At 36.3% G+C, this 24664-nt stretch overlaps 1 protein-coding gene across 1 annotated transcript; it reads left to right on the forward strand.

Annotated features, from left to right (window-relative positions):
- The first annotated feature begins 9188 nt into the window (after nt 1–9188).
- Nucleotides 9189–14440, forward strand: LOC113325273 (cytokinin hydroxylase-like). Its single transcript, XM_026573475.1, has 3 exons — nt 9189–9198; nt 13212–13477; nt 13593–14440. The coding sequence occupies exons 1-3, from the start codon at nt 9189–9191 to the stop codon at nt 14019–14021; spliced, it is 705 nt and encodes a 234-aa protein (XP_026429260.1). The 3' UTR covers nt 14022–14440.
- The last annotated feature ends 10224 nt before the right edge of the window (nt 14441–24664 follow it).

A 24664-nucleotide genomic window follows, 5' to 3' on the forward strand; every position in this document is an offset into this window, starting at 1 on the left:
AGACCGTCGTTTCCCAACAGTAACAACGACTCACAGCCGTGGGTCGTAGAGCAACAGTAACAGTGACACATCCTCTGTATCGTCTTTATTTTGGTTTGTAACAAATATAATTGTTGCAAAACCCGGTTTTGAATTATTTCTCCATTTTCATCATTTGTAAACACATTTTGAGCAATAATAATGATTTTTTAGCGTGTTTCCAACATGATGAGCGGCTAATTCTCTCACAACCAAGGCAATGAGAAAGCTATTTACGCATGGATAATTTGGAAATTATGACATTTTCTCTAATCTTTAATTATAATTCACTCAATCACTGCTTTTGTAGAGTTTTAAATTGTTTGTGTAATTTTCCTAATCAGTTGTGATTCAATTAGATAGGTTATGCTTTGTTTAGATAATCTATGCTTAAAGGATACAATTGATGTTTGAGAATTTGGTTGATTATTAATGAATTAAGATATAAAGGACTTAAAAGATAATTAGAGTTTTGAATTATTTACCATCATTAATTCATGTGTAATAGTGGAATCAGTGTCTTGGTTATTTTCTCATATCTTGAAGTCAATTTTGTAATAAGTTTTGTTTGTTTTTAAATTTTTATTAAGTCTAAAATTCATTGCCTTCACAAGTCTTAAATCAACCCTTTTATCACTATCTACAACAACTTTGAAACCACATCAAATTTTTTGCGCCGACGACGCGTACTTGTCTTTAGGCTAGAGTTTTTAGATTTTTTTTTAGGTTTTTATTTGTTTTTCTTTACGTTTTTGGGTTTTTGTCTTTTCCTTACAGATTTTGGAATTGGGAGCGAAAGAAAATTTTGCCAAAGCTTTGGTGAATACTTAAAGACTTGGAGTAAAAGACAAAGCGAAAGGAGCGAAAGAAGAATTTTTTTTTGTTTTTATTAAAAAAAGAGAGAGAAAAAAAAAGACATTTTTTTTCTTTTATTATTTTTTTTTTTAGACTTTCCTTTTCTTTTGGACTTTGGACTTGGACATTTGGACATTCTTTTATTTTTAAACCCTACAGAAGGGTAGTATTAAATATTAAACTGTTTGCAGAGAAGGACGGTGATTACGATATCACCTCGGCCCCTCGGGTTCGTACACGACATTGGAGTTGTGGCCCGAGTCGACTTCAGCGATTCATCCCCCGTCTGGAACGGGAGGTAAGTTTGTCGAAACACTCGTGAATCCCCTGTCAGCGAGTTACTGTATTCCTTCGTTTGCATATATGCTGAGGACATGAAAACGACTGCTTTAATTTCCTAGTAAAGGGCAAGGACTGGCCATACAAGATAAGGGTTCGGGTTTCATCACCGTTCTCTTCTTGCCCGCCTTAGGAAAACAAAACCAAACGTGAACCTAAACCTAAAATTTGGAATAGAACGAGACCTATAGGGTAACAGGCTTAATAGGAAAGTCGTTCGAAAAATATTGGTTAATCTTTTGAGCATACTTCGAAGTTCATGATGGTTTCTGTGAGTTGAATGGGTGACTGCGCCGCCTTGGAATGCGATGAGGCCTTGGGTATCAAAGCTCTACGCAGCTTCCCTCACCTCTATTCAACTTACTTTGACTCGGATTGATTCCAGAGGGGTTTGCACAAATTGTAACGAATTCCCATTCGAAGGATTAGAAGCTGGTCTAGAAACAATCTAAGTGGAGTCATCATACTTTTTGTTTGCTAGAAATCAGTAGGTTTTCTGTGGTGGAGTCAGCCTTGTTTGTGTTTGCATAGAACTTCTCTTCCTTTTAGGAATTTTCTTTTTCTTTTGTTTCTCTAGTGTATGCCCGAGGTTATCAGAGAGCGGGCTTGGAAAAGAAACACTCTAGGTCGTTTGATTAGTGATAAACCTAGTAGTTCTTCTTGTGAAGGCGGGGAGCTCGAAGATTCTTCTTTTGAGAGCCCCGTTTTTGGAAACTTCAGTTTTGAAAATCTGTCTCTTCGTGAGGAAGGTACCCCTAGTACTTCAGTTGTGCCAGCGATGGCAACTTTGAAAGATTACATGTTCCCAACTAGGACCAACCGAGATTCGTGCATTAAAATTGCCAGCCAGTACGTCTAATTTCGAGATAAAACCTAGTATTATTCAAATTATCCCTATGTTATTAGGAAAAGATGATGAGAACCCTTATTTTCATATTAGGGAATTTGAGGAAATCTGTGGGAAAGTTAGAATAAAAGACCTCACTGATGAAGTTTTGAAACTTAAGATGTTTCCCTTTTCCTTGAGAGATTAGCTGGACATAGTCATTACTGTTTTCTAGATGGCTACTCAGGCTACAATCAGATCGTCATTTCCCTAGAAGACCAAGAAAAAACTACTTTTACTTGTCCTTTGGTACCTTTGCGTATAGACGCATGCCTTTCGGGCTATGTAATGCCCCTGCGACTTTTCAGCGTTGCATGATGAGCATATTTTCCGATATAGTAGAAAAGTTTTTAGAGGTCTTTATGGATGATTTTTCAGTGTTTGGTTCATCTTTCGATGAGTGCTTGCATCATTTGTCATTAGTGTTGACTAGGTGTAAGGAAAAGAATCTAGTGCTTAATTGGGAGAAATGTCATTTCATGGTTCGATCAGGAATTGTCTTAGGGCATATCGTATCTTCTAAGGGTATAGAGGTAGATAAAGAAAAAGTTGACCTTATCAAGACTTTACAGGTCCCAAAAACCGTAAGAGATATTAGGTCATTCTTAGGGCATGCAGGTTTTTATCGTCGATTCATTAAGGATTTTAGCTTGATTTCTAGACCTCTTTGCAACTTGCTTGCAAAAGATGTTAAGTTTGTCTTTGATGATGCTTGTTTAGAGGCTTTTGAGAAGCTTAAGACTTTACTCACTACCGCCCCCATAGTCCAGGCACCCAAGTGGAACCTACCCTTCACTAGTACAAATCTTCACATAGGCCACGTTTTTTTGTTTACAGCCCAGCCACGTTTCAGGTTATTTGTGTGACTACATGTCATCAATATAACTATAGCCACGTTTTGTGTTACCATGTAGCCATAGTGCACCATTTGGTCATGGGTTTAATCCTAAACCCATCAACTGTATCCATAGGGTATCGTTTGGTCATAGTTTTCAGTCTAATTAATCCTATCATATGTAGCTATAGATGCGTATATGGCCACATTAAATAATTATGTATGTTTCGAAATTGTAGGATGGCAATAGACACACCTATTAATCCGTGGAGGAAAAATGATTTATTTAGTCACATTGGTTTGTTTACGTGTCCATAATATATGGTTTATTAGACACACATGTACTGACGAATTGATACATTTAATCAAACATGACAAAACATTGACATATGGTTACACCATTTCTTTATTTTTTGGGAGGATTATGATATGGCTATATGAAAACAAATTGTGACCATAGCGTCGGATCCATTGGACACATGAGATTGAATTTTAACTTTTAAAATACTAGCCATGGTTGTAGTCATTAGTAGATGGCAGGTGGTATAACCGGTTACAAGCTACTTTGAAAATCAAGGTATAACCGATCACAAGCTACATTGGATGCAAGTTGTAAAAAGGTTTTGTTTAAGGTTTCGATCTCGGAGCAATTTTTTTATCAAAGTCGCCAAAAAAGGGTTTGTTTAAGGTTTTGAAAAATGTCTCGATGGAATCTTACCTACGAATGGTTGGATTCATCGTTTTTACTAAGTTTCCGACTTATAACAGTCAAATCCCGGCCAGGTTTGATTTAACTCCTAAGTTTCATATTTATCGATTTCGATGATGTATCCTGCTACTTTTGAAGTCAGAACCCTCCCGGATCTTCTTGGTTCATAGTTCGTATGTCGTTATACCACATTTGAAGTTTAAATCGACATTGAGCTTCATATTTATCGATTTTGATGATGTATCCTGCTAAGTTTGAAGTCTGAACCCTCCTGGAGCTTCTTGGTTCATAGTTTGTATGTCGTTATACCACATTTGAAGTTCTAATCGACACTAAGCTTCACATTTGTCGATTTCGATGATGTATCCTGCTAAGTTTGTAGTCAGATCCCTCACGGGGCTTCTTGGTTCATAGTTTATATGTCGTCGTACCACATTTGAAGTTCGAATAGACACCGAGCTTCATATTTATCGATTTCGATATGTATCATGCTATGTTTGAAGTCAGAACCCTCTCAGAGCTTCTTGGTTCATAGTTTGTGCGTCGTTATACCACATTTGAAGTTCGAATCGACATCGAGCTTCATATTTATCGATTTCAATGATGTATCATACTAAGTTTGAAGTTAGAACTCTCCCACAGCTTCGTAGGTATTACTTGTATGTCGTTATACCACATTTGTAGTTCGAATTAACGTTGAGCTTCATATATATCAATTTCGATGATGTATCCAGCTAAGTTTAAAGTCAGAACCATCCTGAATTTCGTGGTCCATCTCTAGTAATCTTATAACCTGAGTTTACCAGTGTGAACTTAAAGCTACTTCATGACCTGTATGACTTGTCAAAATTACTTCATGACCTATGCGACTAGTCGAAATTCAAACCGGAAGCACAAAGAGAAAGCAGAAAAACACAAAAAAAAGCACAAAGAAGCACACCAATTATCGAATTCATTTTTCATTTTCCCGATTCATTCTTATATATTTTTTGGATTTTTTTATATCTGAATGTCGATAACAATGTCGTAAATTTATTAATTTTTTTTTTTGAATTTTTTTCATGTCGAAGGTTGATAATTAAACCGAAAACATGAGTTCTTATTAACACAAAGAGAAAGCACAAAGAAACACACTTGCCTTGATCCGTATGACAGTCTTAAATCAAATCTTTACCGTCTATAGATTTTTCATAATCCGTATGAATGCATTTCATCAAATCTTTACCGTCCAATTCCTTTATACAAAACGATCAATATTTTTTTCTCTCGGTTCCCTCAGTTTTTCAAATCTGTTTCTCCCATCTCTTCCTCCCTTACTCTTTCTGTCGTCTTCCGCCTCCTAACAGAAGAAAACCCTAACCCACAAATCTCTAACTACCGCCAAATCTCTTTTTCGCTCTCAATTTCTATGTAAAAAACGTATGGAAGTTGTAGATTTCAAACCCTAAATTCCAAAACAAAAGTAAAAAATGTTGAGCTGAAAAAACCAAACCCTAGATTTCAAAATCAAAATCTTCGAAGAAAAAATAAATCTTTGAGGGATGGGTTTTACGCGGATTTCAAATTACATCAGATCAGTAATGTTGGGTGGTGGATGAATTTGGATTTGAGTGCAAACACAGCAACATCTGGTCTTTATAAACCAGAAATCCACCCATATAATAAGTTTGTGCCTCAAACCCGTTCTTCTATTTTGTTCTTTTTCGCCGGATTCAATTCAACTCAGCGCTTTGAATAATTCTCAGATGATTTCTCAAGCTCCTCCCAGCAGCAACACTATCAGTGAACCCCAACTCTGTCCATCACCAGTCCTTCGAATTCTTCTCAACAAAACCTTGTAAATCTAGAAAACACAGACCCACTTCGTTGATGAAAGGGAAAGAAGAGATGTTACAATTGGTTTAACAATTTCAACTTCAACTAGTTCAATAAGGGTTCAATGCTTTTCTGGACAGTTATGAGCAGTTTTTTTCTGGAATCTCACAGAACAAGGTTGAAAAAGTCGCATAGAAAAGACTCAGAAAATTAGCAGGATGATCTCATTTTGCAGATGATGTATATATTCGAGAACTTTTAGGTGCCAAATCCAGCTCAGTCTGGAAATTTTTGTGTTAACTAACTGCGGTTCTTAGCCGAGCAGGTGATTTTGTTCCAGTGTGTTCGCTTTTGAATCTGTAATTACATGAAACCCAGTTTCATACTTGATTGGGGGAGGAATATTAGTCAATAACAGCTCTTGATTCAAGGAGTTTCAAAATCTGTATGGTATGTTGCTGTATTTAGTTTTACTGAGTCTGTTATTTTTCTATTTGGTGAGCTAAATTTTAGAACATCTAGAGGTTATTAAGATATAAGGTTCTCGGTGCTTGCTTTCAGTAAAATCCAAGTTTGAAACTCAGAACTTGTCTCTTGTTTGGAAGAATTTTTTGATCCCCAGTTTCACATTTCTCTTATCTCTTACTTTAAATTATATTATTTTTCTTTTTTGAATGATGGGTTGATTGTTCTGGGGATTTGTTTTCCAGACTCCAATGATGCATCTGTACTGTTCAGCAAGAGTATTTGATGTGTATTTAAATATAGATCTTGCTTTTGAAGAATATATTGAACGCATGTTGAGAAACCAGACTGGCCTGAGACTTTTCCATCCATTTTGCGTTCTTAGTACGTTGTCTTACATTTACTGTGGCCACGCATCTTTTCAAGATGCTGCTGAAGTACAGACCCAAAGACAAGGATGTTAAGGGGGAAAGTCTACTGATCTCTTGTGATTTTTTATTGCCCACTTGCATAAATTATATCTTTGCAGTTTTTTCTACTGCTTATACTGACAACATCTTTTTAGCGGGTATGAATATACATATTTAGCTATAATGCAATTTTCTTATTTTGTTTTACGTGACTTTGGCAGTGCTGATGTTGAGAAGCTGGAAAAGCTTGTGCTGCACAGTCCAGTTATTTTGACTCTTTTCGAAGTTGGAGATGTCAAGGATGAGATGATTCCAAAAAACGTTCAACAGTTCTGGGTGAGCCAGTAGTTTATTAGTATTTCTATTTTAAAAGAGTAAGGGTATGCCACACATGAAGATGAAATCTTAGAACTCATCTTGTGCATCTTTTGCTGGCAGATTTCATGCAGTACTCGTGATAAGCAACTCTACATGCTGTCACTCTTGAAGTTGGAACTATTGATATGGGTTTCTGAAGCTCTTTCTAGAACAGGTAAGGTGTAAATCTACTCCAAAAGCAATTTTTCTTGTTTTGTTGATACGCTTTCTTCACTTCTTCGGTTATAATTGACTCAATCACGTATTGTCACAGTTTGGAATCAAAACAGTTGTTTTAAATGTTGAACTGCCACAAAATTCGCGTCTACACAGTGTCTTTTTATGCTTGAAAGAGGGATTACATCCCTATTTATTGAACTACCTATTGACCGACAAAAGGTTATAAAACTAAATGTATCTGCAAAAGTGATTTGAAGGTTCTTTCTTTAGCTGTTTAAGGTTCAGCTTAGGTTAGGCATAAATTGGATAGGTATATGACACAAGTTATAAATCAGATTGGGGACCCAGAAACCAATGAACTTGATCACATGAGCGTCAATATAAGGAAAAATCCTCCAAGAGTAGGGAATTTTTGAAGTTCAGGCTTGGTGTTGTAGGTTAAAAAGGTAAAGATATTCGTTGTGGCTTTCTATAGTTGTCTAAAACATACATTACGCTTTGTGTGCACATCTCACTCTGAGAAAAAGGCCTCTGTATATAACGCATCCTATAGATAGTTGGTCTCTCTATAAATTTATACTTGATCTTTTTTCTATCTCATTTTAATGTAGGGATTTTTTTGTGTCATAGAGGGGGAAGTCCCTGTGTTGCCAGATACCGTCCCTCGCAAAAATAGGTTTTGGTCTTGCTTTTTCTCCACTACTAGGCGAAAGCATTTTTCCATATTTATGCATTTCTGATGGTTAAAAATTTCAAGCTTACAGAAGAGGTCAGTTCATGTTGTGTTCACTCCAACTGTTTATGTTGCTCTTTTGAATTCCTTTGACAACTTTGGTAGTATGCATGCAATCTCTCTTATTTATATCAAATCTATCTATTTAAGTGAAGTTCTCTTTCGGCTATGAAGGGTTATATATAATCATATCGATGTCATGCTTTAACAGGAAAATCAAGTTATGACACTAAGAAAAAAGGATTATTGTAGAATATATGTCATCCACTCAAACATTAGAAATCGGGAAAAGGGTAACTTCTTTATCCTTTTTGGTATGTGAAACACCCAAGAATATACGCTTAGTAGAACTACGATGGGGTTAAATTTGATCATGGTGTTGGATATTTATGTTTTTAAACATAAAACTGTAAAGGGAGGTAAACTTAGAACATATATATTCTGACTTGTATATTCTGGTTTTGTCATTAGATTCAACTTCCGAGAGCCGTGTTAAGGTTACTTCCAGAACTTATTGCAACACCTCAAGGTTAATTTATTGAATCTCATCGTCAAAGCAGACCAAGCTATATCCTAGAGGTTTACTGAATCTATTTTTCATAGGTGAGGTATGTATATATTCGACTGTCTACCCATATACATGTAATTATGTTCAATCAGTTTGTCAAGATGGATACTTCATTTATGGTAGAGTTTGTCATTTCCATGTGGGGATGGTGTTTTTTTATCAGATGCGCATCTCGGAGCTATTAAGTAGTATGTGATGACGACATAACAAGGTAATGCACCAAACAGGATGAATAACTTTTGTTCTTAGTTTTGCTTAACAGCGGGAATGACATTCGAATCTATCAGTTTCAGTAGTTTATCATCATACTCTATCTGTAGTCTCAAACTCTCAATATTTTTTCCCTGCACTTCTTCAGGCCCAGCTATCCCAACCTTTCGCCTGTAAGGAACCATGTTCCTGGGGTATCAGTGTTAGCTTTGACTGGTACAAGTGCTGGCTTTGATAGCTACAACTGTTCCAAAGTAATGAGTTATAATTTGAGTTTCATGATGATGTCAAGAGAGTGGACTAAAGCTTAAGAACACTAAGAAGATAAGTATGATGACATACCCAAAGACCAAGAAGATTAAGAAGATTGCTAAAGCTTCGGATCTGGATTATGGGGAACTGAAGAATATGAGAAATAGTAAGAAAATGAAGAGTACAACAGTCTAGTTACAGATAAATATATAGTCGTGGTACTATGGATTTACTATGTGAATTATTAATTATTGAATCTCCATCTGAAATGGTGATTTTTCCGAGTTCTGCTTACTGCTAAACTTATCAAAGATATGTGATGTTTCCCTCATGTGATTAATAAAAGATATTTTATATCAATTTTGATATATTAATATTCTGACTACATATTCTCTAGATAAGGGTAGGTAAAAGTTAACCATTAGCTACATTAAAAGAGGGGCCAATAGGTCCCTGAAGATAAATTGAGCAATAAAATTGAAATTTTCTCGAGTGACTAAAAGCTAATATTTACCACGTTGAATACGTTTTATGTCATTTTATAAAGGTTATCGCCATGGTTTGTGGTATCCTATGTGTCCAAAAGGTGAACAATAGCTACATTGAAAACACTTTATGTGTCCAAAAGGTGAACAATAGCTACATTCAAAACACTTGATGTGTCTTTCGAAAAAATTTAGCCACGATGCTACAAATATTTAGTGGCCATAACTTATTAATTGGCCATGTAAAATGTTTATCATGTGTCCAAAAATATGGATGGCCATGGTACCATAGATTAAACGTGACTACAAATCATGTATTAGCCATGTTAAATTATTTTCCGTGTGTCCAAATGATAGAGATGTCCATGGTTGAGAAAAATTAGTGTGACTGCAACTCATGAATTGGCCATGATAAAATGAATTTTGCGTGTCCAATTGATGACAAAGGCCATGACTATAATAAAATTCACGTGACTTTAAGGTAAACTTTAGCCACATATAATTAAATTGTGTGTCTATAAGGATCCTATGGCCATGGTGATAGTGAAAATGCTTAACTACAAAAAAAAATATTGAGTACCATATAGACACGATTTTAGAGTTATGGCCATGGTAAATCATATTTTATAGCCACTCAAAGTTTATGTAGCCATAGGGATACCTTTTTGTCTCGGCACCTGATGCCACATTTTTGGAGTGAAAAAAATCCATGACCAAAATCCTATGGACACGGTGATTAAGTGTGGCCAATGTAAAGATTTGTACTAGTGCTTTGAAATCATGTGTGATGCTTCAGATTATGCTATTGGTGTTGTGCTAGGTCAGCGAGAAAACAAATTACTTCATGTGATTTACTATGTTAGCAATACTCTGAATGATGCCCAGTTGAACTATACCACTACCGAGAAGGAACTCTTAGCCATTGTGTTTTCCTTAGACAAGTTTAGACCATATCTCTTATGTTCTAAGATCGTCATATATACTGATCATGCTGCTTTGAAATATCTTTTGTCTAAGAAGGATACGAAACCTAGATTGATTAGTTGTATACTTTTGTTGCAAGAGTTTTCTCCAGACATTAGAGAAAAAGGGTGCTGAAAATGTAGTAGCAGACCACTTGTCTAGGCTAGTTGTTGATTCCCATGAGGAATCCCTTCCTATAAGGGATAGCTTTCCTAATGAACAACTGTTCTTTGTTACCCAATCACCTTGGTATGCGAATATAGTGAATTATCTTGTTACTGGTCGAATGCCCCAACATTGGGGTAAACAATATCGTTCTAGGTTTTTAGCCGAGGTTAAGCACTTCTTTAGGGATGATCCTTATTTATTTAAGTATTGTCCAGACCAATTTAGGAGATGTATACCTGAGAGTGACCGTCCATATTTTCCTTTTGTCATGATCATGCTTGTGGAGGTCACTTTTGCTAAGAAGACTGCTGCTAAGATATTGCAGTGTGGATTCTATTGTCCTTCGTTGTTTAAAGACTCCCATAGTTAATGTGTTACTTGTGAGCAGTGCCAGAAATTAGGAACCATTTCCCGTAGGAACATGATGCCCTTGAACCCTATTTTAGTTGTTGAGGTATTTGATGTGTGGGAAATTGAATTTATGGGTCCGTTTCCTAATTCTTTTGGTAACCTATACATCCTTGTCGCCGTAGACTATGTCTCTAAGTGGATTGAGGTTGCGTGTAAAACCAATTACCATAGGGTTGTGATTGAGTTCTTGAAAAATAATATACTTACACGTTTTGGTACACCGCGAGCTATAATTAGTGATGGAGGGTCGCACTTTTGTAATGGACCTTTTAGGTTTCTGATGAAGAAATATGGTATTACACATAAGGTAGATACCCCGTATCATCCGCAGAATAGTGGTCAGGTAGAGGTTTCCAATAGGTAAATAAAACGTATATTAGAGAAAACAGTTAATCCTAATCGGAAAGACTGGTCGTCTAGGCTTATTGATGCCTTATGGGCTTACCGTACTGCGTTTAAGACCCCCATTAGAATGTCACCTTATCGTCTTGTGTATGGCAAGACATGTCATTTACCTGTTGAGTTAGAACATAGAGCTTATTGGGCTGTTAAGAAAATAAATTTTTCACTTGACAAGGCAGGAGCCCATAGGAAACTTCAACTCAATGAGTTGGACGAGATTCGTATAGATGTTTATGATAGTGCGAAGGAGTATAAGAACAAAATGAAACTTGTGCATGATAGAAATATTTTACGGAAGTCATTTTCTCCAGGTCAAAAAGTTCTTCTGTGATACCCGTTTACATCTTTTCCCGAACCCTGATTTTGGGCATACCAAAATTTTTCAAGGCATACAAAACAATAGTCCCATCTTGGGTGACCTTATAAGGGGTACCCTATGGGTAGTTCAATTACCTATATACCCTTAATATAAAAATTTAAAATCAGTTTTCTAATCAAAATCAGTTTCCCTTAACATCTCTTCTTCTTCTTCCTCCTCTAGCCGAACTCTTCCCCCTCCTGCGAAAAAAAAATTCGTTATCGTGATTAATTGTCGATTCGTAAAAATTTGATCGTCAATTAAACTCAACCACATAATGACTCGTACAAAGAAAACTAGGGACTAGGCAAACCAAATCGTCTTCTAATCCATCAATTGAAGAAGAAAGAACCAATTGAAGATGAAGGTGTAGAAACTGAAAATCAACCACCAATTGAACCAGAAACTGAACCAACTGCATCTCCAACTCCGGAAATAAGGATAAGAAAGTAAGTTTTACAAACCCAATCTCCTACATCGATTAAATGACGGTTACAGTGTTGGGTTCGGCTCAAAATTGAGTTGCATTTTTAGCCGAATTGTTCATCACAAAAGCTTCCTGTAAGTGTATATGAACAATTCGGCTTAAAATTTCATGAAATTTCAAGCCGAACCTAGTCACAGATAGAGATGCATAGGGGTTCGGCATATTCGATAATCAGAATATGTGCCGAACCTAGTAGATTTATGAGGTTCGGCTATTACGATATTCTCAATATGTGCCGAACCAATAACAACATTTTAACCCAAAAAATAACAAATTGATGTTCGGCTCATACGATTTTCGAAATATAAGCCGAACCAGTAATTATTATTTTTCTGGGCTATTCAGGATGTTGTTCGGCTCATAGATGTGAGCCGAATCGTTCATCAATTGGTAGATTCGGCTCATAGATGTGAGCCGAACCTCAACATGTTTCGCCGAACCATGATCAAAAAAATCATCTAAGCAACCTTTTATAATTCTGAAAATTATCTTAATCACTAAACAAAAGATTTAATCACTAATCAATATTACTAACACTAATCGTAAGGGCAGATTTTCCATTAAAAAAAATTGGGCTAAGGGGTAGTCTGATTTTGCTATTTCACAACATTTTTTTGTCTTCATGTGGTATGCCTTGAAAGATTTTGGTATGCCCAAAATCAGGGTTCCTTTTCCCTTGGAAGTTACGTTCTCGGTGGACGGGTCCTTTTATTGTTCGCACTGTCTTTCCTCATGGAGATATTGAAATTGAGAAATGAGACACCGGATGGTAGTAGTTCTTCGAAGTTTAACGGTCATAGGTTGAAACCCTTTTTAGAGCCCTTTCCTACAAGTGATGTTGGAGGAGGTCCCTCTAGAGGACCCTGTTTACCCTTGATTGACCATCGATCGAGGAAGTGGTATGTTGTATACTAGTTTTTGATTTTCTTCACCCAGGTACTATCTTTCCAACTTCTCCTCGTGTTATTTTACTTTTGGTATTGCTCTTTCATTAGAAACATTGAGGAAATGTTAGATTTAAGTTTGGGGGTGGGGAAGAACGTTTTAGTTGCACTTTTGAAACTTCTAGCGTCACATGGTATCCGGTTAGCTAAGTTTACATACTGTTTATCACCGAAAAGATAGAAATTGGAATGCTAGGGATAACAACCTTTTGAGACATTAGAGAGAAAGACATTGAGATCCTTGAAATTCAGGAGATAACTTGTTCCTTTTATAGGGTAACCGTGATGGACCTAACCATACATGATGGAAAGGCAACTAGGTCAGGAAATGCCAAAAAAACAAAGCAACCTCACAATGTAGTCTTAGTTACTGGAAAAGATCTTCTAGGTATTATGCTTCATGATAATAGTAAAAATAAGAAACTAAGTGTTGAGGAGTTAGTTGATGAATGCAAGACTTTGTTTTTTAGTGGCCATGAGACAACAGCTTTGGCACTCACATGGACTTTATTCCTACTAGCTTTGCACCCAGAATGGCAAAATCATCTTAGAGAAGAAATCAAACAAGTCATTGGAGAAGGGGAATTGCTTCTAAATGATCTCACAAATATCAGAAAACTTAAGAAGGTATACTGATCTTCGTACTTCTATTTATTTCCCTGAAAATAGACTTTCATCCCATAATTTGGCCGTAGACGCTAACAAATTAATTATTAACTGTCTTGAATATGCATATGTACAGATGGGATGGGTGATGAATGAAGTCTTGCGGTTATATTCAGCAGCACCAAATGTCCAGAGACAAGCAAGAGAAGACATTCAAGTTGGTGAACTCATAATTCCGAGCGGAACAAACATATGGGTCGATTTGGTAGGCATGAATCACGACTCGGATTTGTGGGGGAATGATGTGAATGAATTCAAACCAGAGAGGTTTAAAGATGATACTCTACATGGAGGATGCAAACACAAAATGGGGTATCTGCCATTTGGTTTTGGTGGAAGAATGTGTATTGGAAGGAACTTAACAATTATGGAGTACAAAATTGTTTTAATTCTATTACTCACTAGGTTTACATTTACTCTTTCCCCGAGTTACATCCATTCTCCTGCTATCATGCTTTCTCTTAGACCAACAAACGGTTTACCTCTCATAGTTCAACACGTTTAATCTAGTGTTTATCATGTATCATATCTTGAATTGGGTGTAAAAAGCTTTGCCATTGGGTAGATGTGGCTGGAAGTCTATTATCATTGGTATGTTCTTTTTTTTTTTCTTTCTGAAATTGTTCGAAATTAATGTACTACCAACGACCGGTATATATGTAGTTTCTCTTTGAATATATTACGACTGCTGGGCTAGACGGCCAGTTACCGGCAATGACCAAAGTTCAAACTGGTCAGCACCATAAATTTATCCACCAAGAAAACTTAAAAATAAACTACTTATAAATAACATAATTTTCAATTATTTTTAGTTCTTTCCTGTTAGCTTCATCATTCATGGCTACTTCTTTGGACGACAACAACAATATTCTACAGCGATAAAACATACACCACGAGGATAACCTAGTGATTTGCAGCGACTATCACATTTCTTGAGTACTTTCACATCTTTTATCTTGGTAGACGCATCTTCTTTCTTTGTCTGCTGTTACTGCTAGTGTTGCTGCTGCTGCATCATCTGCATAGTGTTAAAAAAAAAAAAAAATCATCCATAGATTATCTAATGGATCGCTATTGATCATATTTTATCGATCTACATTACTTAAGATTGTCAAAAGAGAAAAACAAATATTGAATTTTTATAATTAAGAACTTTTGAAACTAAATATATACATACTAACCATTAATCCTCCCTGCTGCTTCAGCTAAGAAACCACCGAGAAGCAATAAAGATAGAATCAGAGCCACCACGACTAGTTTCATTGAGGAACTTCCCATTTTTATCTTTTGTCGTTTGATTGACCGAGGAAGAACGCATTTATAATGGGTTTTCGGTAATCAAAATTTAATGCGTGATCTATGGCATTTGTTACCATATGATTCTCAAGATATTATTACTCTAAAATAAGATCAATTTGCCATAATGCAGTTGTTACCATATGATTCTCAAGATATATATACTCTAAAATAAGATCAATTTGCATAATGCAGTTGTTTCGATTTTCATGATCAATAATTCTAGTCTATTTAACATGATTTGTATTCCCTCCATTACTTTTTAATAGGCTGGTTTTGTTTTTAGAGAAAATTAAGGAAATTAAGAGAACTAATCAATCAAAGTGGTCCTCATGACACTTGTCAATAAGGAAAGTGGAGTGAAATGGTCCCCATGACACTTGTCAACAAAAGAAGTATAGTGAAATGGTCCACATAACACTTGTCATCAGAAGAAGTTAAGAGAAAAGTGGTCCCAGAAAACTAAAGTTAAATGTTACTTCTCAAATTCTCAATCCATTCAATTTCACTCTTGCCCTTTGCTTTTTCTTTCGCCATTCTCACCGCTCAGTTTTGTATCACAAATTTGGGGGTAAAGAAACCAGAATTTATGCCAGGGGCGGAGGCAGCCCATTACAAAGGGTTGCAACTGCACCCCTTGATTTTCAAAATTTTAACCAAGTCCTCCATTTCTAAAGCTAAAGAATATATATATAAACATTTGCACCCCTAAAAGTCCAATATATGCACCCCATCCCAAACTAAAGCCCAAAAGCAAATACGTTAACCAAACTCTTTTTCTCCCATAAACACAAATCACAGGAGACTGCACATGAGACTTGCAAGTGTGTTGATACCTAGTTTTTTCAGATTTTTTTTTCTTGCACCCTCTCGTAAAATCCTAGCTCCGCCCTGATTTATGCCCTTCTCTTTCCTTTATATATGTAAGCGCCCTGAACCAAACATTGGGCGGGCCGTCCATGGGCTTTAATATTAGGGAGGACCCATGGTGGGAGACCCTTGAATGTACAAAAATAGTTAAACAAGTTTATGCAACTTTATACTCTTTTATGTGCTTCTTAGAGGCAACCCTGTAGATGTTGCCAACATCTTAAACTGAATTGCATGCGGTCTCTTGCAATGACAAGTTTGGCAGTGACGTAATCAGGATTAAAGATTTGGGGTGGTTTGGAAAAAAAAATTATGCACTTATAAATTTTTTTTTACGGTGCTAGACAAATAAGAAGATTACCTATTAAAAGAACATCGGATGTCCTATTAGCATAATTGTATATCATGTCCCTTTTTGACAATCTTTTCCGGGTGATATGGGCAGCAGCTTCTCAATGTGTTTCATGATGGGCCAAGCACTACTAGAAGTATCACTAAGGAATGCACCCCAATAAATGCATATCGGATTAGCAAAATCACAGGCAAGCCCCAAAACAACAAAGTAGATTTTCTGTTATAGAAACCACTCAAGTCATCAGTTTATGAATAGCATTCGTTCAAAAAATTAAAGGATTTTATGAAAGGCACGCTGTTAAGTGAAACTTTTTTGTGTGCCAAACTGCCGGTGTTCATAAATGATCGTATTACACTTTGTTCTAAAAATATAGGGGATCATTTTGTCTATACTGAGTGCATTTTTCAATTCTAACTGCAAATTCTTTAATAACACGATTGTGTATGCAGTGTATAAGGTTTTCTCTTCGGCACCAACTGCCAATAACTAAACCGGACAAAAGATATATAACGATTATAGATTAATTTGCGATGGTGAACTACTGACTCTACTGTTCTTGCATGTTGTGGGGTTTAGCTCTTATGCAGGTACGATCCATACACAACAGTTATGTATACACATATTTGGGAGACGCTATAAGGATGACAGAAACATAATACAGAAACCAGATCACTCTTTCAATTTAAATAAGAATCTGAAATCAAGAAAAGTGCAAAGAAAGGACACAGGATCGCAAACGGAAGCACACATAAAACAAAAAGCTCTAAAATGAACCATATCACTTGCTCCATACCTTTCACAGACGCAAAGAAAACCATATCACTTGCTCCATAGTTTTTTAGCAAACCCTTCAATGCTTCAAATGAACAAAAGCTCATGTTTATTTTCATATTCATCCTTCCACTTCTTAGTAATTGTGGATCTAGTTTCTCAATGTGATTTCTAGTGAAGATAAATATTCTTTTACTTCCACAACAAGACCATAACCCATCAGTGGAGTTTAACAAACCCGAAAGCGTCATGGAACTCCCTCCATCACTGGAATTTAACAGCTCCCGGATTCTGTTCCATTGGAGATTGATGGAACAATCTATGTTTTCAATCCCAGTAACACATGTCGATGTCGTCTTCATTAGTAATGTGCAGAGATCTGACTCGGATGAGTAATTTTTTCAAAAACTATAAGCGCATTCAATGGAAAACATCACTTACGAACCATTACCACATCTACTGAGTTCCGATGGAATTAATTGAAGAAAAGAACAACTTCTCTTATCCATAATTGCATACTTCTTTTAAGAACCTCTCAACAAAATTCCTTACCCTGGCTTGACACTAAATTCCTACCCTGGATTGACTCTATGTGTAGCTGGGTTTGACAAAATTAAGCTATCATTTACTACCTTAGAAAAATATTTTTTGTTTGATTGACCTCTAGCTTCAGCCAGGGGAAGCCTGTGCATACATCGGCCCCTGAAGCTTGGTAGATAAGAGAACTCCTGCTAAGAAAACGAGATGAAAGCCCCTTTTCGGTTTGTTGTTAGTTTTTGCGGCGTCTAGGTGTCTGGCCTAGTTGATGCATTTTCTCTGTGCTTGGGTTTGCTTCTGCTTTACCTCTTGTACGCACTTAGGCGCCTCCTCTTCTTGTATTTCTTTTTTCCTTTTCGATCCAACTCTATCTCTTTTAAGACAAAAGAAGTTGTTAATAGAGGAAAGTCCCTCTTCCTCGTCTATTCATGAGTTTCCCTGAAGAAAATCTTAGAACGTCAATGATATTATCCCTAAGATCCATATTTTCACTAAAGAAAAGGATTACACAATTACATTGCAGTCAACTTCCCCAGGATATAAACAGATTGAATAATAGTTGGAATATATACACTTACAGGTCTTCTGGACCCTCGTTTTCAAATTAAGCCTCTTTTTTTATTTCTTACAAACTAAGCCTATTGAACGGATTCCATCCAAATCCGTTATGTCAGGCAATATTTCGCGCTGACTAGTCAATTTATCGTCAAAATCTCATACAAGGATATCTCGTGGATGTGCAAAGATTACAAGCAAAATCAACATATCAATCCCATCATCAGGTTATTCGATTTCGTTTACTATTCTATTGTTCTTCAAAGATTACCAAATAGACAAAGACGGAGTCACCAACTAAGTAAATTCGCTAATTGACTTATGTCTTTTGTTTACTGATCAAAATGAAAACTTGGGATTGAATTTTATTTTAATTTTATTTAATGTGCAAGGTAAATTTTAGAAATTCTGAACTATGGTTTGATGGTGTTATTGGTATGAACAGAGATGGAAGGTATAGTTGAGTTTAAGATGAAATTGCAGGTCATGGCTCTTATCCTGACTTTGTAGGGTGTTGAATGTTGAGCAGATGGGTTCTGGTGCTGTTATGGCATTGCAGGTTAGGTGGTTGTCAGGTTGTGTAGTTGAGAAAACAAAGATGGGTTTGCGTGAATTCAAGAAAATGGTGCAGATGCAGTTTTGGAGATAAGTTGGGTGATTCTGTGGTGTTTGAGGTTGAAACAGGTGGTTTGAGATGGTTTTGAGGTTGTGCTATTGAAGATCAGTGTTTTGCCGTGTAACTGAAATGGGTGATGTTGTTGAAATGTTTTAAGCACGGTTGAGCTTAAGATGATATAACTAATTGTTGCATTAAAGGCTTGAAAGATGGTGCCACATATTATATAGTGCCATGTATGCAATATTCAATGATGGGTACAGAGTCAAATCGTCGAGTCAGCTATCAATGACCGATTCCAAGGACAATTAGATCTTTTTAGGTCCACTTAACGGGGATAACTTTCTATCCATCTTTTTTGGTCAAAACTAGTCTAATTTTGTAAGAAATAAAAAAACAAGCTTAGTTTTGTAAACCATAAAAAAAAAACAGGCGTATTTTTGTATAAATCCCATAATAGTTTTTGATATACAATGCACTTTTTGCAATCAGGATGAAGAAACTCTAACCCATCTCCTGTTGAATGTCCCACCGCGAGCAAAATCTATAAAAAGTCTACAATTGCGCTGGACTTGCCATTTAAATCCAAAATGCTTCATCCTTGAATAGGTACAATCTTCAGATAAAAATATGCTGAAAATGGGTGCATGTATTATATGAAAAATATCAGAAAAGCAATAAACCAAATGATTTTACATTTTCAAGTGGCGGGTTCTCTGAAGACAATTTGTGACTTACAAATAATGGCATGTGATGTTCACAACTCACTTCTTTTAACTCACCTAATAGTACTACCATTGGATGGTCTTTTTGTTTTGTTTTCCATTTTTGAAATTGTTGGAAATGTATCAGTATTACCATTCATATGATTGTTAATAAATTGTTGGTGTGGTGAATGTTACATTCTTCAAAATTGTTACGAATCATTTCATATCGTATCCATTTTTATCTAAACCAATCAGCATATATTCATGATGTTAAATAGTACCACATCGTCTAGGGCAACCTAGGATTCATGCTCAATAAGCCATGGGCAATCCTAACCTTGCAAGCCGGTTTTCGAGGTTAGTTAGGTCCGGGAATTTCTAACATGGTATCAGAGTCAGGCCCCTCTCAACCCACCCATGTCCATCCGTGTGTCCGTGGTTTCCGTATCACCCATCAGTGTAGCCCAGTCAGCGGCTTTCGTATCATACCTGTCAGTGTAGTCCAGTCAGCGGCTGTCATACCCATCAGTTCAGTGTAGCCCTAGTCATTGAGGGGGATGTTAAATAGTACCACATCGTCTAGGGCAACCTAGGATCCATGCTCAATAAGCCATGGACAATCCTAACCTTGCAAGCCGGTTTTCGAGATTAGTTAGGCACGGGAATTTCTAACACATGAGATTATGGTAACCAACAAGTGTGAGGGGGGTATGCAAGACCAGTACAATTTCTTGCACCTTAGCACAAGTCTAACTCATTGTTGTTATTTATCATATTCTGTGATGATAGCTTTACTTTCTGATTCAAATTTGAATTTTTGAGTTGTTGGTAGCATATGATCCAATCACCCAGTGCTATGAGTCTGACGGATTCAGTACTGTTTCACTTCAATAAACGGCTGAAAAGAACCATTTCTGTTCAAGATGATGTTAATTTATGTTTCTTTTTTCTTTTACAACTCCAACTACTTAGAGGCTTAGAGAGTCTCAAACGAGATTGAGTTGTCTTTTTAGTTTTTTAGGCCACCTTAATTGGATTTCTTTATGTTAATAAAAAAATCCTCTCCAACGGCAACAGAAATATGTAGGTGATATGGTTGGCTATTTCGATCACATCCTCGGCTTTATCCTCTTGTTTAAGAGGTTTGCTTAAAGGATGTCGTTGATTCTTTCTAAATTAGTTATTTTGTAAACTTATCCAAAACACTCTTCACGGACCACATGAAAATGCCATGCAGAAAAAATCCTCACATTTTTGTCAATGGTGGGGCCTAAAAATGGCACCCTACTAATTCATAGAGGGGTGGGATTCGTCCCCATTTGAGGGGCGGTTTTTCTATGGTTTCTTTCTATAGGGTCTGTGTAGAATCACTATTAAATTTATAGAAATGTATATAAAACACCACGATTAGAGATTTATTTTATCTTCCTTGATTAAAGGTTTTTTGCTTTTACATTGCGTTTCATGGAGGAACCATATCATATTCCCATTGGAGATGTTCTTATTAGCAAACTATTGTAATGAATTTAGACCTTGATCGAACCCTCAATGCAACAACAAGATCCTAGCAGCATAACGCCTCCTCGGGAGTAACCCAATGATGACTTACAACAACTATTACAATCCTGACCACTCGGACATCTTTCTTGTTGCTGGAAACATACTGTTGGTGTTGCTGCTTCATCTGCATCATATGTCATTAATCGTAATTTATTGTTCGCGGTATTTACACGGGTGATAGATAAAGGATTTTGATTTAAAGAAAAAGTAAAATGTATAGTTCGTAATAAGTATATACTAACCATTTATCCTTCCTTCTGCCTCCGCACAGAAATGACCAAGAAGCAAAAAAGAAAGAACCAAAGCCATGACTATCTTCGTTGAGGAACTACTACCCATTTTCATCTCTATTACATTGTGGTTTGATTTACTGATGAATATATTTGTAATGGTTTTTCTCGGTAATCATATACTCATAACTAGGGTCCACGCGCGCTGGCATTAACTAATAAGATTCTCCAAGATTTAAAAATAAATTAATGAGGAGGGATCCCCTCAAACTTTTATTATCACACTATACCACACGTTGGGCATCATTTTTGCGAATAAAAACCAAACTGTAGCGGATTTGAAGCTAATATTTTGGGGATATGTTCCTCTTACCAAGTTCTACATGCCTACCAAAAATGAGCGTATTCCGAGACATATAACACCACCATCTGCTACTTTGAAAATGAGCCGTTGAAAATCAACGGATTTCTGGCCGTCGAAATTAAGACCGGCGGTAGATTATGAGAATGTAATTGAATGCATCTTTTATAGTCTCTAATGTATTAGAGAAACTAGTGAGTCAATTTAGTGAAATGTGAATCACTATATTATTAATTTGGATTATTGAATCCATATTGACTCCGACGATGAAATGTTGGAAATGGACTCATACACACTTTGACATAACCATAAAGGCACTTTGGTTGTGACATGATGTTTCTTTTTGAAAGGACTCATACGTACATCGATGTGTTTGAGTGGACGAGACAACGCAAAAAAGATTGACAGAATGCGAAGTAATCAACGACATATCCCTCAATAAGTGTTTTCTAAAGTACCAGATGCACAACCCCCTCCTCCCTCCCATTATGCTTTTAAGTAAGAGAGCATATCACTCATTTTACAAATTCTTCAGTAAAACAGGATAGAGACCATCCTAAGATGCAAATGGTAAACAATCCATATTACAAAGATAACAAGGTGAAATTTAGAAAAATATCCATGCAGAATGCGGACCATTAAAGTGACTTATGGATCTGGTGAATGTTTTGACATTTTGGACTAGTTATAGTTCCCAAGAAATTTGCGTGTGAAAATTCCTAGCACATATAACACAATGCAAAGGCTCACCACCCTTGTTAATGCTAGAGAATTTACATCAAAAGGTCTTGATGAATATTGCATGTTTAATAGGATCAATATAGAGCATCTTATACCCAATGGTCTCGCAGACGCTACCATCAAAGGTTAGATATGGTGTCTAAGGAATAGGTAATGCGTACTAACCTACCTTTTATTGCTTTGGGGATATGCAATATTAGCGATAATCTTTACTTAATTCGTTTTAAACCCCAATACTAGTCACCTTTTTTGCGTACCAGTTGGTAACTGGATTTAAGCCTGACATACGTGTTCTTACGTATTTTTGGTTGCACTACACATGTGCCATTACGACTCCACGCGTACTATGGTGGGTCTCAAAACTGTTAAGTTATGTTGTAAATGAGTTCCCAAAAATTATCTGCATTTTTAAAATCTTTGACAGTAAATCTCTTACCGCTAGATTTGCGGGTTGTCATTTTAATGAGACAGTCTTCCCGTCGTTAGAGGGAGATAAGAAAACATATTTTCTAAGGAACGACAGGAATTGTCGTGGTGTGTTCCCACTGTGTCTCATATTGATTTTTTCACTCCACAAATGTAAATGAGAAGTGACAAAGAATAATCGATTTTCAGAATGTACACTAATGTCGCTAAAGTGACAAGATCACAACTGCAAATATTCCTGCAAGGTTAGAAATCCTCAGTATGGGGTACACCATTCATAGACGCATTTATGTGTCTAAATTGTCCTCAATGTTTCGTATTGTTAGTACTTTTTTTCGTCCTTATTATGGTGTTTGTGTGTTTGTAGGTATTTTTTTGGAAATAAATATTGTTGGAAAATTTGGCTCGAAAAGTTACTCGGAGCACCCCGGAGGACATTTGCTATACGGACCCCCAGTTTTGCTATGTGTCACCCATGGCTATGTGTAGCCCATTTGTCCACAACACCCGTTTTTGTCCACAACACCCATTTTATATTCACACCCCACAGAGGGATAAGGGGCACCCATCTTCATCTTTTGAATTCTGAAAAAAGGCGGGAAAGCATGGTTCTCACCTGAAGAATTTTCGTTCGAATTTGGAAGGCATTATACAGAGACTCAATGGCTCATATTGATGGGGGGGACTCTATTAAGGTTAATAGGAAGGATATGGTTGATTTCGTCGGTTTAAATTGACTAGATAACCCGCAAGAAAAAATCAGAGCAACACGTACGCTGGATGAGATATTCACGGGATGACAGCGTGGTTAAACGTGTGCTGATCGTGTTTGGATTGAGCTGGGTCTCCAGAAGCGTGGAGAAGTTAAATGAGGAAGATTCAGTAGCTGTATACGCGTGGAAGAGCTAAAAGTGGAAGAAAATATTCCCGAGAATATTTTTCATCAATACCGAGTAATGGAGAATTCGATGAAGTTATTGCGTGATATTTTGAGGCTGTTGGGTTATAAATAGTTTCTGGGATAGCAGAGATGGATTACGGAGAGTCTGGGAGAGAAATAGAGCACCACAGAGTCGAAACACCAAGTTGCAGAGAGACCTGCTGCTGCTGCCATTGAAGAACACGAAGAACGCACCATCCAAGACCGTCGTTTCCCAACAGTAACAACGACTCACAGCCGTGGGTCGTAGAGCAACAGTAACAGTGACACATCCTCTGTATCGTCTTTATTTTGGTTTGTAACAAATATAATTGTTGCAAAACCCGGTTTTGAATTATTTCTCCATTTTCATCATTTGTAAACACCTTTTGAGCAATAATAATGATTTTTTAGCGTGTTTCCAACATGATGAGCGGCTAATTCTCTCACAACCAAGGCAATGAGAAAGCTATTTACGCATGGATAATTTGGAAATTATGACATTTTCTCTAATCTTTAATTATAATTCACTCAATCACTGCTTTTGTAGAGTTTTAAATTGTTTGTGTAATTTTCCTAATCAGTTGTGATTCAATTAGATAGGTTATGCTTTGTTTAGATAATCTATGCTTAAAGGATACAATTGATGTTTGAGAATTTGGTTGATTATTAATGAATTAAGATATAAAGGACTTAAAAGATAATTAGAGTTTTGAATTATTTACCATCATTAATTCATGTGTAATAGTGGAATCAGTGTCTGGTTATTTCTCATATCTTGAAGTCAATTTTGTAATAAGTTTTGTTTGTTTTTAAATTTTATTAAGTCTAAAATTCATTGCCTTCACAAGTCTTAAATCAACCCTTTTATCACTATCTACAACAACTTTGAAAACCACATCAAATTTTTTGCGCCGACGACGCGTACTTGTCTTTAGGCTAGAGTTTTTAGATTTTTTTAGGTTTTTATTTGTTTTTCTTTACGTTTTGGGTTTTTGTCTTTTCCTTACAGATTTTGGAATTGGGAGCGAAAGAAAATTTTGCCAAAGCTTTGGTGAATACTTAAAGACTTGGAGTAAAAGACAAAGCGAAAGGAGCGAAAGAAGAATTTTTTTTTGTTTTTATTAAAAAAAGGAGAGAAAAAAAAAGACATTTTTTTTCTTTTATTATTTTTTTTTTAGACTTTCCTTTTCTTTTGGACTTT

Source organism: Papaver somniferum, chromosome 11, assembly GCF_003573695.1.
Source record: "Papaver somniferum cultivar HN1 chromosome 11, ASM357369v1, whole genome shotgun sequence".
In the NCBI taxonomy this organism is placed as follows: Eukaryota; Viridiplantae; Streptophyta; class Magnoliopsida; order Ranunculales; family Papaveraceae; genus Papaver; species Papaver somniferum.

Coding starts and splice junctions, on each gene's coding strand:
- LOC113325273 (XM_026573475.1), top strand. Junction 13,478..13,592: donor ATATCAGAAAACTTAAGAAG/GTATACTGATCT, acceptor GCATATGTACAG/ATGGGATGGGTGATGAATGA.